General features: G+C 50.5%; 2 protein-coding genes across 2 annotated transcripts; one reads left to right on the top strand and one right to left on the bottom strand.

Annotated features, from left to right (window-relative positions):
• Positions 1 to 6,931: 6,931 nt before the first annotated feature.
• Positions 6,932 to 11,373, bottom strand: LOC109772148 (cytokinin dehydrogenase 2-like). Its single transcript, XM_020330843.4, has 3 exons — positions 10,320 to 11,373; positions 9,798 to 10,234; positions 6,932 to 7,771 (listed from the first exon to the last, which is right to left on the bottom strand). Exons 1-3 carry the CDS (start codon positions 10,939 to 10,941, stop codon positions 7,187 to 7,189), a joined length of 1,644 nt encoding a protein of 547 aa, XP_020186432.1. The 5' UTR covers positions 10,942 to 11,373; the 3' UTR covers positions 6,932 to 7,186.
• Positions 11,374 to 12,297: 924 nt separating this feature from the next.
• Positions 12,298 to 12,774, top strand: LOC109772141 (uncharacterized). The gene has a single exon (XM_020330832.1). The coding sequence runs from the start codon at positions 12,298 to 12,300 to the stop codon at positions 12,772 to 12,774; it is 477 nt and encodes a 158-aa protein (XP_020186421.1).
• The last annotated feature ends 2,857 nt before the right edge of the window (positions 12,775 to 15,631 follow it).

Raw genomic sequence — 15,631 nt, 5'->3', positions numbered from 1 at the left:
GCGCGGAGGCCTCACCGCCCCCTACTACTCCCACCGCTGGCCAGGCCCTGCAGCGACGGCAGCCTCACACCGCAGCCGAACCAGTGAACCCTCGTACTCCTCTCCGTGTGGGCTTCCACTGCCGCGTCTTTCCCGGCTCCGCGTCGTCCCCTTCCTAGGCCTTGCCGTCGTCCACCGCCCTGGTGCTCTCGGCGCGGCGTGGTTAACGTGGTCAAGGAACGACTTCCATCGGAAGAGTACTGTACGTGGAGAGGCTGACAGCTGGGTCCACGGCCGCAGCAAGGAAGTGCCTCCTTATTACGCGCAAAATAATTATTCGTCCACCTAACAGCAGAGACCCACCGGATAGGCCACCGTATTTCACGAAAAAAAGGTTTTCCCCCTGACTGCTGGGACCCACCAGCTACATCTTTGTAAGCAATGAAGTGCGTCCATATTACGGGCAAAAAAAATGATTTGCCCCCCTGACTGCTAGGACCCACCAGCTACATCTTTGCACGCAAGGAAGTGCCTGAATAGTCGGGACCCACCTGGTCGAAGCGTACGTAGCGTTGTCATTCTGGTCGCGAACGTGTACGTACATACGATCGGTCTGTCTGCAGGCTGCAGCGATGAACCGTGGCCCTGCAAGGAAGGGCACGTGTCGTAGTAGAGGCGCGCACGTAGCATGTACACGTACGTACAACGGCCAGGGTGCAAGAAAGAAAATACGGCCACGTACGTACATACGGGTGGGGTCTCGAACGCCTACTCGCATATACGTACGGCCAGGGCTCGTGTACATGGTTGGGTCGGAACGGAGAAGCTGCGCCGTCGTCGTGTTCAGGGGGTGGCAACGGCGTCTTGTTCATGGGGAGGCAACGGAACGCGTGTTGTTCATCGGGAGCCAACCGGCTTGGACGGAACAGCCGATGGAAACGAGGCTTGGCGTATCGTAGAACGGAGGAAACGGCCTTGTGTTCGACCGGCCACGGTGAAAATGGGATCCTGTTTATCGGGAGGGGTCCGGCGTATCGCAAAACGGAGGAAACAGACCACCTACGATCGAAACGGGGTCCTGTTGACCGGGAGGGGTGTGGCATACCGCAAAACGGAGGGAACGGACTTGTGTTGGAGCGCTACGGTCGAAACGGGGGTCCTGTTCATCGGGAGGGGTGTGGCGTACCGCAAAACGGACTCCACCGGATACTGTTCATCTCCACCGTCGACCTCCTCCAGCCTCCACGGCTACTGTTCATCCACCGTCGACCTCCTCCAGCCTACACCTGCGACTGTTCATCCACGGGCTCTATTCATCCAGCCTCCACTGTGCGCTCCTCCACCTTCTACTGTTCAACCAGCCCTCTCCACGGGGTCCTGTTCAACCACCCCTCCACGGGCTACTGTTCATCCAGCCCTCCACCGGCTACTGTTCAACCAGCCCTCCACGGGGTCGTCCTGTTCATCCAGCCCTCCACAGGGTCCTATTCATCCACCCCTCCAGCGGCTCGATCGATCGGGGTCCTGTTCATCCAGCGGCAACGGCCTCTACTACCACGGGGTCCTGTTCATCCAACCCCCCACCGGGAACTGTTCATCCAAACCCCCCAACAATGCTCACTGTTCATCAAGGGAAGAAGGCAGCAGTGTTCGATTGGCTTCAGTTAACAGTAGTAGCGAAGGGATCGATCGATCGCTCGGGTTCAGTAACGCGTAGCCTGCAGTGCAATCGCTCGGGTTCAGTTAGAGCCCAACGCCTCGCTCGGGTTCAGTTAGAGCGCAACGCCTCGCACACACGCGCGTACGTACGAGAGAAACGCGCATCGCTCGACCCCCGACCATCCACCGTTTCCGGGAACTCCCCGATATTTTCCTCACTCTCGCTTCTACCACGGTTTTTTCCGTCATGGACGGCCCAAAGAATGTCATGCAGTTGCGTCTTCGGCCCGCCCAGGACGAAAAGCCCATTTTCTGTCATGATTTTTTGTCATAGAAGTAGGAGCCCACCACATCTATGATGATACCGGGTTTTGTCACAATTATCGTCATAGAAGTGTCATTAGTATGACAGAAAAAAATTCGTTCGGCCCTAAATGTCACGGATGTGTCTTTTTTTGTAGTGAATTAAACCATACATTGAAACTATGTAAAAGATTTCAATGCAACAACAAATGCGACCATAATCGCAACCAAGGTAACAATTGATCCAACGGCATAATAATACCAAGCCTCGGTATGAATGACATATTTTCTAATCTTTCTAATCTTCAAGCGCATTGCATCCATCTTGATCTTGTGATCATCGACGACATCCGCAACATGCAACTCCAATATCATCTTCTCCTCGTCAATTTTTTTATTTTTTCCTTCGAGTAATTGTTTTCTTCTTTAACTAAATTTAAGCTCTCGACAATAGGATCGGTTGGAATTTCCGGTTCACATACCTCCTACATAAAAAAAATATGTCACGTTGGTCGGCATAATTGTCATAATCAATAAATGAACCAAATAATTATAAAAGATAATATATACCACATCTGAATCATATACAGGACGAGGGCCGACGGGGGCGGATACCAAAACCATCGCACTATATAATAACAAACAATAATAAAAGTAAGAAATGCGACCATAATCGCAACCAAGGTAACAATTGATCTAAATCATACAAGTAAGAATTTTTTTTTTCTTTTACAAAGAAGATAAGAACAAGAGGCTCACCAAGGTGGTGCCGGCGACGAGATCGGCGCGGGCGATCGACGGCGGTGAAGACGGGGACGGGACGTGACAGACCACTAAACCTAGACAAATCTTGAGGAAAATGGAGCATGGAGTTCGAGTTTGGAGATGAGAAAGCTTAAGTAGTGTGGCTCGGGCATTTCATCTAACACCTCATGTGCATAGGAGGTGAGCTAGAGCACCACAAAGCCCTCCCCTCGCCGGCCAGAAAAAACAGAGCAGTGGAGTGCTCTGCTCGCGGGCGAGGGGTATATATAGCCACACCATTAGTCCCGGTTCGTGGCTGGAACCGGGACTAAAGGCCCCCTTTTGGTCCCGGTTCCAGCCACGAACCGGGACCAATGGATGTGGGCCAGGAGCGAGGCCCATAGGTCCCGGTTCGTGTCTGAAACCGGGACCAAAGGGTCCAGACGAACCGGGACCAATGCCCCATGAGGCCCGGCCGGCCCCCTGGGCTCACGAACCGGGACGTATGCCCCCATGGGTCCCAGTTCATGACTGAACCGGGACTAATGGGCTGGCCAGGCCTGGACCAAAGTCCTGTTTTCTACTAGTGGGTGTGAACATCTGAGGAGACACTATTCAGCGAAAGAAAGAACTCATGGCTGAATTGGAACGGTTAGAGATGTTGGAAGAAACCCAAATCATGTCTAGCACACAATATGCCAGGAAATTTTTTGTGCAAAGTTTTATTACGAAAATCTATGAAGAAGAGGAATTATTCTGGCAATAAAGAGCTAATGTAAAATGGTTACTACATGGTGACAATAATGGTTCTTCCGCAAAATTACCGACAGTAGGAACAATAGGAAATTGTTGTCATATGCTACTGATTAGTATATAAGTCTTTTTGGTAAAGTGGATGGAAACTGGGTGACCCTGAGTGATGATATATGGGACAATATAGAAAAATTATCTGATAATGACACATTTAAACTTACAAAGAGTTCCCTCATGTGGAAATCAAGCAAGTTATTGATGAATGACTAATAAGGCTCCTGGCCCTGATGGAATTCCCGCTGAGTTTTATTAGGCTTGTTGGCCTATTATTATGCATGATTTGGACTCATTCTTTGGATCTGAGCAGATTTAACTATGGGGTCGTTATCCTCTTGCCCAAAATTCCTGATGTTGACACTGTCCGGGAACATAGACCTATATGTCTGCTACAGGTCTGCCTCAGCGACCAACTCGTTAAGACCAGCGTGACCGAGTTGCTACACGCCGCCTCCTTCGTCGTCGGCAAAGGGAAGGTGAGAGGTGGGCGCGACAGAGCTATGTCCTTGGCCTACACGGCCATGTACGTGGCGGCAGAGGAAGCCGAGCGGCAGGCGGCGGCCAATCAGGGCTGCAGCGGCCCCTACGCACACATCGGCCATCGGAAGGAGCATGGCAGCGATTCCACGACAACGGATTGGACAACGCGGAGGTCTCACCGGACAGGGCGGGCATGCATGTGAGGTTACCGTCGGGCATCAGATGCCTCATTTAGTTTAACTTGTCCGATTTAATTGTAATATGTCGAATTTTGTCCGGTTTGCATGAAACTCATTTGGTTTCTATCGAATTCGTGTGGTTTGTTCAATTTACGTTTGAATTGTGTGTGGACGTTTCGGGCATGCCTTGGATGTCCCGTTTTCGTATCATTGTCCGTGGACAAGTCCAAACACATCCATGAACGAATAGTGAGTCCAAGTCACCGTGATGTCCTGAGGAAACGTACTAGCTATATGCCCGTGCAGCTGCACCCGGGAAAGAGAAAGAGAAGATTGGGTCGACTTTAATTACCTTCGGTAGTACCTTTGCACTTGACCCTTTGCACGCTTTTGCTTATAGTGCGCTGCGGATCCGTGTCGCATCTACTAGTCAGCTATCAAATCGTCTCCAGCTGCTAGCTGGCTATATATGGAACAGTGAGACAACACTGTATACCATGGAGACACAGCCAGAGGCGGGCACCTATAGACGTATGTACCATCCGATCTGGCGCAGCGAGATACGGCAGGGAACCGGTGCGGTGCAGCTGTAGCGAGCTAGGAGGAGTTGGCAACTTGGCATCACGTCGCATCGGTCGATCGCGCGCGTAGATGTTCAGATGCAAATTACGTTCCTTTGGCCCGTCACGTCTTGCTGCTTGTAAATCAATCCAGCCGGTCCAGTCGCTCGCGTCGCACGTTTTCTCGTCATGCGTCAAACCGTCTAGCCGGCCAGCTAGCTTATCTAGATGTTTTTTTTTAACTTTCAATTTCAATAATGACACTACAAAGAACACTTTCTCCAACGCCGACCCTCAGACCTCCCGCAACCATTCAGACTGTAGAAGCCATCCAACACGGTCCTATCGGTCCGCGGTGCGGTCCGGACGCGTTTTCTCCCGCAAACTGGAGACAAAAAATGGGAAGGATTGCGGGAGTCCGGACCGATCCCAAGGCCGCTTCTGACCGCCCTGACCCACCAAAAACTGTTCCCCCTCCCGCGCGCGCTTTCCTCCCGGTGCCAACTGCCTGCATTCATGCATGCCGCTATAGAGCGCGTCGCTCCACATTGAAGGCGGCTCAAAACGGACGTGACCTCTCACTGCCTCCGTCATTGAAGCGGCGCGCCGGCCGAGGGCATCGCCCGCTACACGCTCCTCCTCGCTGCATTCAAACGCCTTCATTAAACCCGCGTGAAAGTCAAGAAACCTACTCCGGCCACACGTCCGTTCATGAGCGGGCCAGCATTAAACGCAACGACGCCCGAGCTCCTCCGCCCACCTTCTATTTAAATGAGGCCAGACGCCGGGCAAAAATCACACCACTCTGCCGCTCCCCATCTCCTCCTTCATCATTTTCTCCACTCTTCCGATGGCATCCGACGAACGGGGAGAGCTGCTCTACGGCATAATAGCCGGCTGGGTCGCCTGCCGAGCAAGGCCACTCGCTGCTCCATCTCCCTCGCCTAGCCCGACGGAGCCAGTTGCCGCCCAAGCATATACCACTAGTAGAAAACAGGGCTTTCGTTCGGGCATGGCAAGCCCATTAGTCCCGGTTCAGTCACGAACCGGAACCCATGGAGGCATTCGTCCCGGTTCGTGAGCCCAGGGGGCCGGCCGGGGCCTCGTGGGCAATGGTCCCGATTCATATGGACCCATTTGTCCCGGTTCTAGGCACGAACCGGGACCACCGTTGGTCGGCATATTTGTCATAAACAATAAATGAACCAAATAGTTATAAAAGATAATATATACCACATCCGAATCATAGACAGGACGAGGGCCGACGGGGGCGGATACCAAAACCATCGCACTATGTAATAAGAAGGAATAATAAAAGTAACAAAATTAGACAACTATCTATCTAAAGTAAGAATTTTTTTCTTTCAGAAAGAAGATAAGAACAAGAGGCTCACCACGGTTGTGCTGGCGACGAGATCGGCGCGGGCGATCGACGGCGGTGAAGACGGGGACGGGACGGACCGCTAAACCTATACAAATCTCGGGGAAAATGGAGCTCGGAGGTCGAGTTTCGAGAGGAGAAAGATTAACTAGTGTGGCTCAGACATTTCATTGAACACCTCATGTGCATAGGAGTTGAGCTAGAGCACCCAAATGCCCTCCCCTCGCCGGCCAGAAAAAACAGAGCACTGTGGAGTGCTCTGCTATGGCGATGGGGTATATATAGGCAACTCATTTGTCCCGGTTCGTGGTAGAAACCGGGACTAAAGCTCAGCCTTCTATCCCGGTTCGAGCCACGAACCGGAACCAATGGTTGTGGGCCAGGAGCGAGGACCATTGGTCTCGGTTCGTGCCTAGAACTGGGACAAATGGGTCCATACAAACCGGGACCAATGCCCACGAGGCCCCGGCCGGCCCCTGGGCTCACGAACCGGGACGAATGCCCCATGAGTCCCGGTTCGTGACTGAACCGGGACTAATGGGCTTGCCATGCCCGAACGAAAGTCCTGTTTTCTACTAGTGGTTTGCATCTGCATGCCTCAGCGTTGTAGCTGGCCGGCTACGGTCTGAATGCGGCCATGGACTTTTGACTGGTCGCTGTCCCGTTGCTTTCAGAGGCAGGCAGCACATTCACACCCGAGATCTTGCTTGGATCCGGCTATATCCGTCAAGCAACTGATCGGCGATGATGATAGTACAGCGCGTATCACTGTGGGTGTCGCATGATAAGTTTCGATCGACGCAGATTTGTCTTAATCAGTTCGACGCATGCGTACGTTTTTCCGGAATAAATTGTTTAGATGAGATGCTTGGTTTCCTTCCTTCGGGAGAATTGGTACCACACTATTCCAAGGAAGGAACCGATACATTTGATCGAGCGTCTTGATTAACTTGCATGGAAACCAAATATCTACCGGTCCTTCTGACGGGCCCATGCATGCACGCAAGCTAGACATTTCATGATAACAACAGGCTCTGGCTAGGTCGGGAGTCGGGAGTCGGGACCGATGGATCAGCCATTCAGCTCCGCGATCAAGCCAGCGAGGATGTGAAAATTCTCTGGCCACGGGACAGGATCGCCTTGGGATCATACTTCCTCTTCCGCTCCACGAACCTGGCCCACTTGGCCGGACCAAAGTGCTTCTTCTCCCACCCGGCCTGGTCGGGGTAGTACGACAGGTACTCCACGCACCGTATCCTGGCCTCCTCGCAGAACCGTAAGATCTCGTCGTTCTGCTCCTCCAGGCGCCCAAGGTCGCCGTCGGACACGGCCGACCGGAGGATTCCCACCGTGTAGAACATCTCTTCCTCCTCCGGGAACACCGCCGACAAGTCGCTGTCCCACCTGTTCCGGTTCATGGGGTAGACGAGGATGGGTCCCTTGGCGCCGGTGACGCCGCGGCGGAGGATGCCATGGAAGACGCCGGCGGCGAAGTCCAGGACGCGGGAGCGCGGGAGGAAGAGAATGAGCCAGGGGTGCGGCACGTCCCATTGACCGGCGGCGCGGAGCTTGAGCTCGCCGTCGCGCACGCGGTCCAGGAACTCCACGTAAGACACGTCATGCACGGACGCGAAGCCCCGCTCGTACCGCAGCTCACGCAGTAGCGTCTCCAGCCTCTGCATGTATATGCATGCACCAGTCAATAACTTTTCACACTGTTTCCCTAAAAAAAATTAACTTTTCACAGTGAACAGTTTTACGCATGCATGCATGCATATGCATATGCATGAGACTATCGACGTGTCAAAGTAGTAGTACTACATTATGAAAAGGGTGTGTCTAGGGAAAATACACTTTGGTTCTTGGTTGTATATGCTCCCTATATGGAGATTTTTTTAATATTTTAATAAAAGGTCAAAATAGGTAAGAACTATTTTGACAAAAAACTTGACTTACTTTTGCACAAGTATATAAATTTTCATGAAAAAAACAAAGTTGACTTCACAGCAAAAAACACAAAATTTATTTGCTATTATAGGTCACTATTCTCACTATTTTAGCCAAAAATTGTGTTTTTTTGAAAAGAAGTCAAAGGGAGATTTTCTTTTTGTGAATTTTTTCTCACGAGTACAATAAAAGGTCAAGTTTATTTCAAAAATATTTTCAGGAATTTCTGACTTTTTGTTGAATTACTAAATGTTTTTTTTTCATATAGGGTGTAGATGTCCCCATAGACCATAAATCTGCCTCCGGGTGTAGGTCAAGTGATATACTAGTATACAAGAAGAAAAAAGAAAAGGCCAAAAATAGAATTTTCGTACGAATTTCCATGTATGTTTGGAAGATAGCATGGACTGAGACATAACAAAGTATCAGTCGACAGTGACTTAACAAAACTGTTATGAAAAATATGGACGTGCCACCATTATGCTGACCTTTCCAGCCATCTACTCCGCAAGAGACCAGGACAAATACCGTACAAATTATTATAAGGTGAACGAGCGAGTTTTACTTTTTGAGCAATTGGTGGCGGGCACAGTGTGTCGTGTATATGCATGGAAGTGGTAGAGCATGTAGGCCAGGCATCTGCATGTAAGGTCCCTGTCCCATCCCATACATCGGATCTAGCTTGTTCGTGCGCTAGCCTACTAGGTGACTGGCTAACAGATATAACACTCCATGGAAATACTGTTGATCGATGCTGAAAAGCTTATATGTCGACATGGATGCACTTATATAATTCTGGCAAAGGTATATTTTCTACTGTTGTGAGAGGCTTATGGATCTCATAATATAAACTCACAACTCACACTGGTCATTCTGGTGAGCCTTTGGATCAACTCAATGCCAAAACGAGTGTGCATTTACCATTGCGCAATTATAAATTTAGAATGAGAAATTGTGTGCATGCTGCTTTATTGTTTTCGGCTAAAAGAAAAGTTTTTTATAGGTAACTAAAAGAAAAGTTTCTGCACATATGATTTGTACCACCTTAGCAGTCTCGATGATTCGGCCCTCATGTCCAGGAATTTTAAAACTTGCTCCTTCCTTTCTTGGAAGTTAAAGTGGCGTGGAATGGTCGTGATGCCAATAGAGCCGCTGATAAGCTAGCTAAGTTAGGTTTAGGTGAGAGTCTTTGTAAAGTTTGGTTTTCTGTACCCCAGAGCACATTCTGGAGTTTCTTTCGGACGACATTCCTAGTTTCGGTTAAGGTGAAATAAAGCAGCGGCATTGATCCTCAACAAAAAAAGCAGTTTCGATGATGTGGAACTTAGCGGATTCCTAATAAATTTGTTACCAGAAATCTAATCATAGATTGGCATTGTTTTATTTTAGCTCCCGTCATCTCTCTATATAAATAGCCTGCACACGTTTTCTAAAATGCCACACGTGCTGTACTGCAATTTTTACCTGTGTTTTTTATGAAGTTTGGAAAACAGTGAGAAAGCAACAAAAAAATATTTTCCCGACGGAAAAGGCAGTGAGATGCGCATTTCCAAGGGCAGGCAGAGGCTAGGCCAAGTACGTACTACGACGTTGGTGGTGCACGGATCTGCATGCAAGCTTGAGCCATGCACGCATGCATCCACGTCATAGGAGGCCAAAAAGTCACGATCCCATGACTCGATGGGTCCCATGTAGTTTACCTTTACCAGCGCTACACGACGGGCACCCGCACCGACAAAGGTGGTCGTTTATTACCTTTTCGACGTCGGGCTCGCCGCCGGCCGTTCCGCCGTAGTATAGCGCTCCCTCAAGGCAGTAGAGGACGCCGCCTGCCTCCTCGGCGAGCTTGGCGACGCGCGCTGCGGCGTCGGGCTCCGAGCAGAAGGACGATGACGACGGCGACGGCGAGCGCCAGCTCCCGATCAGGCCCTTGTCCGCGAGGACCGTGCCCTCGACGTAGTCCATGAGCCCGGACAGCGCGTTGGCACGCTCGACGTCTATGAGCTGCTCCTGGTCGCCGGTGAGTGAGGCGGCGCCCGTGTACAGGAGGCGCACCCAGCGCGCCCTCGTCGGCGCGGGCACGAGCGGTATGCGCGCTCGCGTTATGACGCCGAATTGCCCAAGCCCGCCCAGCACGGCGTCGAATAGGTCGGAGTTCCTCCCCTTCGAACACGTCACCATCTCTCCGAGCCCTACATATTTACAAGTAGTCAAGAACGTAAGTGAACGTGCTGTCATCAATGAAGTATGAAGCGTGCATGTACGCAGCGTACTCACCGGTGATGACGTCCAGTTCTTGGACGTTGGAAATCTGGGGGCCGTAGCGGAAGGCCTGGCCGCTGATGCCGGCGTTGGAGAGCGTGCCGCCGACGGTGAGGTGGAGGTAGTCGGTCCACGAACGCGGCGTTAGGCCGTGCGCGAGGGCGGCGTGCAGCACGTCCACCCAGAGCTGTTCGCCGCCGGCGTCTATGTACTGGCCTTCAACCGACACGGAGAGGCGGGACGCAGTGGAGCCTCCGCCGAGGCGTCCGAGCGACGGCATGTCGACGACGACGCCGTCGGTCGCGGCCGCCTGGCCACGTACGGAGTGGCCGCGTCCCCGGGCGGACACCGGGAACGGGGACGAGCGCGCGCACGAGGCGCGCAGCAGCGCGGCAATGTCTGCGGGGCACGACGGATAGAGCACGGCCGCCGCCGGCGCGACCGTCACGTTGCCGAAGTCAGTGGACGCGAGCGCGGTGGCCTCGGCGTCGTCGCGGATCAGCGCGGCGACGCCGAGGTCGCGGAGCTCGTCGCGGAAAGGGGAGGCCGGTGTCCACGCGAGCGCGTCGGCGTCAGCCCGTGCGCCCTGGACGGTCTGCAGGAAGCAGCCGAGCACGAAGAGGGCAGCCATGATCATCTCCTGCGTGTGTGTCTTAGCTAGAGTGATCGATCGATCGATCGATCTCTGTGTTTTTGTGATTCTTCTCTTGCGGGGGGTGGGCTATAAATAACCGGCGCGCGCCGTGCCTATGGAGAGAGGCTGCGATCGAGTGTGAGCTAGGCAGACAACTTAACTAGCTATGGCAGGACCGACGACTTGGGGTTGGGGGAGTGAGTGTATGAGATCGAAAGGACAGAGACTCAAAGATTCTTGCTTGATTGTGCCGTACGTACTTTACGATCATGGCATCACGTACGTACAGTGAATGGACGAACAGTGACAAAAGAACACAAGATACGTCTACAGATCTTGCAAATCTATGCTGTAAGAATTTGTACCCGGCCGATCCTTTTTCTTTTGATTGATCTCACACATAAATGAAATGCTTTTCGCCCGAAAAAAAGAAGAACGATCTCACACGTAAATATGGAGTACGTGCAGCGTGTAGCGTGTAGCCAGCAGCCCACCAAGACAAACATGCATGTACGTGAAGAAAAACACTGATCGACTACGTACGTACGTATGCCGCAGCAAGAAACGCCAAAACAGTATGCGGCGCAAGCAAGCTGACAAGAACAGCAAGGACAAAGCTCCGGCATCATCATGAGAAGGTACGAGGAAGTAAACACAAGCATATATATTTGTACATGCATATGGTTGGGCTTCTTGCATGATGCATGCATCGCGACTTCTCAAGTCACAACACAATTGCGTAGTAATAAATTTGAACGCATTAATGCATACACCATACGATCAACTACTTCCATTGACAATCCTGCAAATGATTAACCGGTTGAGTTATAGCGTGATTTAGAGTATCTCTAACAGCGGCGCTAAATATCTTGTGCGCGGGGAAACAAATGTTTTAGCACGCGTGGAGCGGTTACGCGCGCTCCAGCGGGCGCAGGAGATTCCGGCGCGCGGCAAAGTATCGCGCGTGCACGAAAAACTGCCCGGCGCGTGGTGTCCGGCGCGCTCTATAAAATGCACGTGTCCGAGCCGTCAACTGCACACTCGAGCGCCCCGCCGCCCCCTTCTCCCCCCCCCCCCCCGCCGCCCTCTTCTTCCGCGCATCCGGAGCCCCCCCCCCCCCCCCCCGCCGCGCCCTTCTCCCCCGCCGCCGACATGCCGCCGCGCCGCCGGAGTAGCTCCGGCTACCGTCGTGTCCGCGTCCGCTCTTCCGAGGACCCAACTCCGTTGCATTGCCAGAATCCATGTTCTGTAACATAGTCGAGGTTGAATCTAAAGGATCTACTGTTGGATAAATACCCTTGGAAGCTAATCCTCTGGAAAGTATGGCAGTTGGGTTCGGCATTTTTAGAAGATTTTTTTATGGGCGCGTTCTACGCGGAGATACGCTCCGGTGGCGCACGTCTCGGTCTCGAGACGTTCGAGAACGCGCACGAGGCCACCCGCGTGGCGCCTCTCGAGGACACACTCGCTGATGAACTTCGACGACAGGAACTTGCGCCTCCGCCGCGGCTAGTAACCGACGGCGACCGTCAGGAACACCGTAGGCAGCAGCGGCGCCTCCTCATCGTTGAGCCAGACGAGCAAGCCATGACGGAGTGGCGACAGCGCTACCCAGAGGACGTCGCCAACGAGAACGCCTTCTGGGCGAAGAGGAGGGTAAAGCAGCGCGTGGAACGGGCGGACATGCGTCAGCGGAAGGCACTGGTGATATCGCAGTACGACCTGGGACAGGCGTCATTCTTTGACGACAACGATCCTCGGTGGGAAGACGGGTTTCTGTCGATGTCGGACGACATCAACGAGGAGGACGACGACTCGGAGTATTTTTCAGTTTAGTTGCACCGTAGTTTTTATCTATTTTATTTGTATCGGGCTAGTTTGTGGTGTTTGGTTGAACTATGCTATTCGTATCGTTGAATTTTATCGATATGTTGTTTCAAATATCGTTTGTATGTGTTCTGGATGCTCGCGCACGGCGATTTTTTACAACGCCTGTTGGAGCGGCTCGCAGCGACCGCTGGAGCCAGCGCCCTGCCACGCGCAAAAACCGTTATTTCCGCGCTGTAAAAGTTGTTTTAGAGCGCCTGTTGGAGATACTCTTATGTGTCAGCAAAGCAAGCCACAAGGCGGTGTGGAAGAAGACCGGTTCAACTCATGGTCGTCGAGTTCGGCCCACTCATCATGCTAAGCTTTTCCAGTGAGTCGCGGGCCTAAACTGAGTCTGTTAGAGCATCTATAGCCCTCATGGGCAATTCCGGGCCCTCAAACACCCGCGGACGGGGCGCGTCGCAGGTACTGACCGCGCACTTCTCAAATCCCATCATCCACATCCGTGTATCTCATATCTGGTATCCTATATCTATACTAAGCATGCAACGTGGAACTAAACAACGTAGATCATCAAATAGACATAGAATTGGACGTAGAAATGCACAATTCGATCACCAACGAATCTCCAAAAGATCGCCAAAGTTCACATAATTTACATAAACGACGGACAAGTTTAAATTAGATTAATACAAACTTGAAATTAAAGACCAAGATGGCGGAGCTTCACCACTTCCTCGCCGGGCTTTTGCCCTTCCGGTCGCCAGCGCAGCTGTAGGCGTCCGCGGCTGGTGGAGGGTCTTGGTTGTCCGAGGAGGAGGTGCAGCTATCGCGGTCGCCGTCGTCGGAGTTGGAGAGGACGGTGCCCTATTTAGCGTGAATGCAGTTGTCTCTAATGCATAACCCCAACACGATAGTGGTAAATCGGTAAGATACATCATAGATCGCACCATATCTAATAAAGTACGGTTACGACGTTCGGACACACCATTATGTTGTGGTGTTCCAGGTGGCATGAGTTTGTGAAACTATTCCACATTGTTTTAATTGAAGGCCAAACTCGTAACTCAAATATTCGCCTCTACGATCAGATCGTAGAAATTTTAATTTCTTGTTACGATGATTCTCCATTTCACTCTGAAATTCTTTGAACTTTTCAAATGTTTTAGACTTGTGTTTCATCAAGTAGATATACCCATATATGCTCAAATCATCTGCGAAGGTCATAAAATAACGGTACCCGCCGCTAGTCTCAACACTCATCGGACCGCATACATCGGTATGTATTATTTCCAATAAGTCAGTGGCTCACTCCATTGTTCCGGAGAACGGAGTATTAGTCATCTTGCCCATGAGGCATGGTTCGCAAGCATCAAATGATTCATAATCAAGTGATTCCAAAAGTCCATCCGCATGGAGTTTCTTCGTACACCTTACACCAATATGACCTAAACGGCAGTGCCACAAGTATGTTACACTATCATTATCAACTTTGCATCTTTTGGCATCAATATTATGAATATGTGTATCACTACGATCGAGATTCAATGAACCATTTATATTAAGTGTATGACCATAGAAGGTTTTATTCATGTGAATAGAAAAACAATTATTATTTGACTTAAATGAATAACCGTATTGCAATAAACATGATCCAATCATATATATGCTCAACGCAAACACCAAATAACATTTATTTTAGGTTCAACACTAATCCCGAAGGTAAAGGGAGTGTGCGATGCTGATCCTATCAACCTTGGAATCACTTCCAACACACATCATCACCTCACCCTTAACTAGTCTCTGTTTATTTTGCAACTCCTGTTTCGAGTTACTACTCTTAGCAACTGAACCAGTATCAAATACTGAGGGGTTGCTATAAACACTAGTAAAGTACACATCAATAACGTGTATATCAAATATACTTTTATTCACTTTGCCATCCTTCTTATCCGCCAAGTATTTGGGGTAGTTCCACTTCCAGTGACCATTCCCTTTGCAGTAGAAGCACTCAGTTCCAGGGTTAGGTCTAGCTTTGGACTTTTTACGGGAGTGGCAACTTGCTTGCCATTCTTCTTGAAGTTCTATTTCTTTTACTTGCCCTTTTACTTGAAACTAGTGGTCTTGTCAACCATCAACACTTGATGCTTTTTCTTGATTTCTACCTTCGCCGATTTCAGCATCGCGAAGAGCTTGGGAATTGTTTCCGTTATCCCTTGCATATTATAGTTCATAACAAAGTTCTAGTAACTCGGTGATAGTGACTAGAGAATTCTGTCAATCACTATCTTATCTGGAAGATTAACTCCCACTTGATTCAAGTGATTGTAGTACTCAGACATTCTGAGCACATGCTCACTAGCTGAGCTATTCTCCTCCATCTTGTAGGCAAAGTACTTTGTTAGAGGTCTCATACCTATTAACACGGGCATGAGTCTGAAATACCAATTTCAACTCTTGGAACATCTCATATGCTCCATGTCGTTCAAAACATTTTTGATGTCCCGGTTCTAAGCCATACAGCATGGTGCAATAAACTACCAAGTAGTCATCATACCGAGATTGTCAAACGTTCATAACGTCTGCATCTGCTCCTGCAATAGGTCTGTCACCTTGCGGTGCATCAAGGACATAATTCTTCTGTGCAGCAATGAGGATAATCCTCAGATCACGGACCAAGTCCGCATCATTGCTACTATCATCTTTCAACTTATTTTTCTCTAGGAACGTATCAAAAATAAACGGGGAGCTACATCGCGAGCTATTGATCTACAACATAGTTATGCAAATACTATCAGGACTAAGTTCATGATAAATTAAAGTTCAATTAATCATATTACTTAAGAACTCCCACTTAGATAGACAT

Source organism: Aegilops tauschii, chromosome 3 (assembly GCF_002575655.3).
Source record: "Aegilops tauschii subsp. strangulata cultivar AL8/78 chromosome 3, Aet v6.0, whole genome shotgun sequence".
Taxonomy (NCBI): domain Eukaryota; kingdom Viridiplantae; phylum Streptophyta; class Magnoliopsida; order Poales; family Poaceae; genus Aegilops; species Aegilops tauschii.
This window is presented reverse-complemented; position numbering and strand designations above follow the sequence as displayed.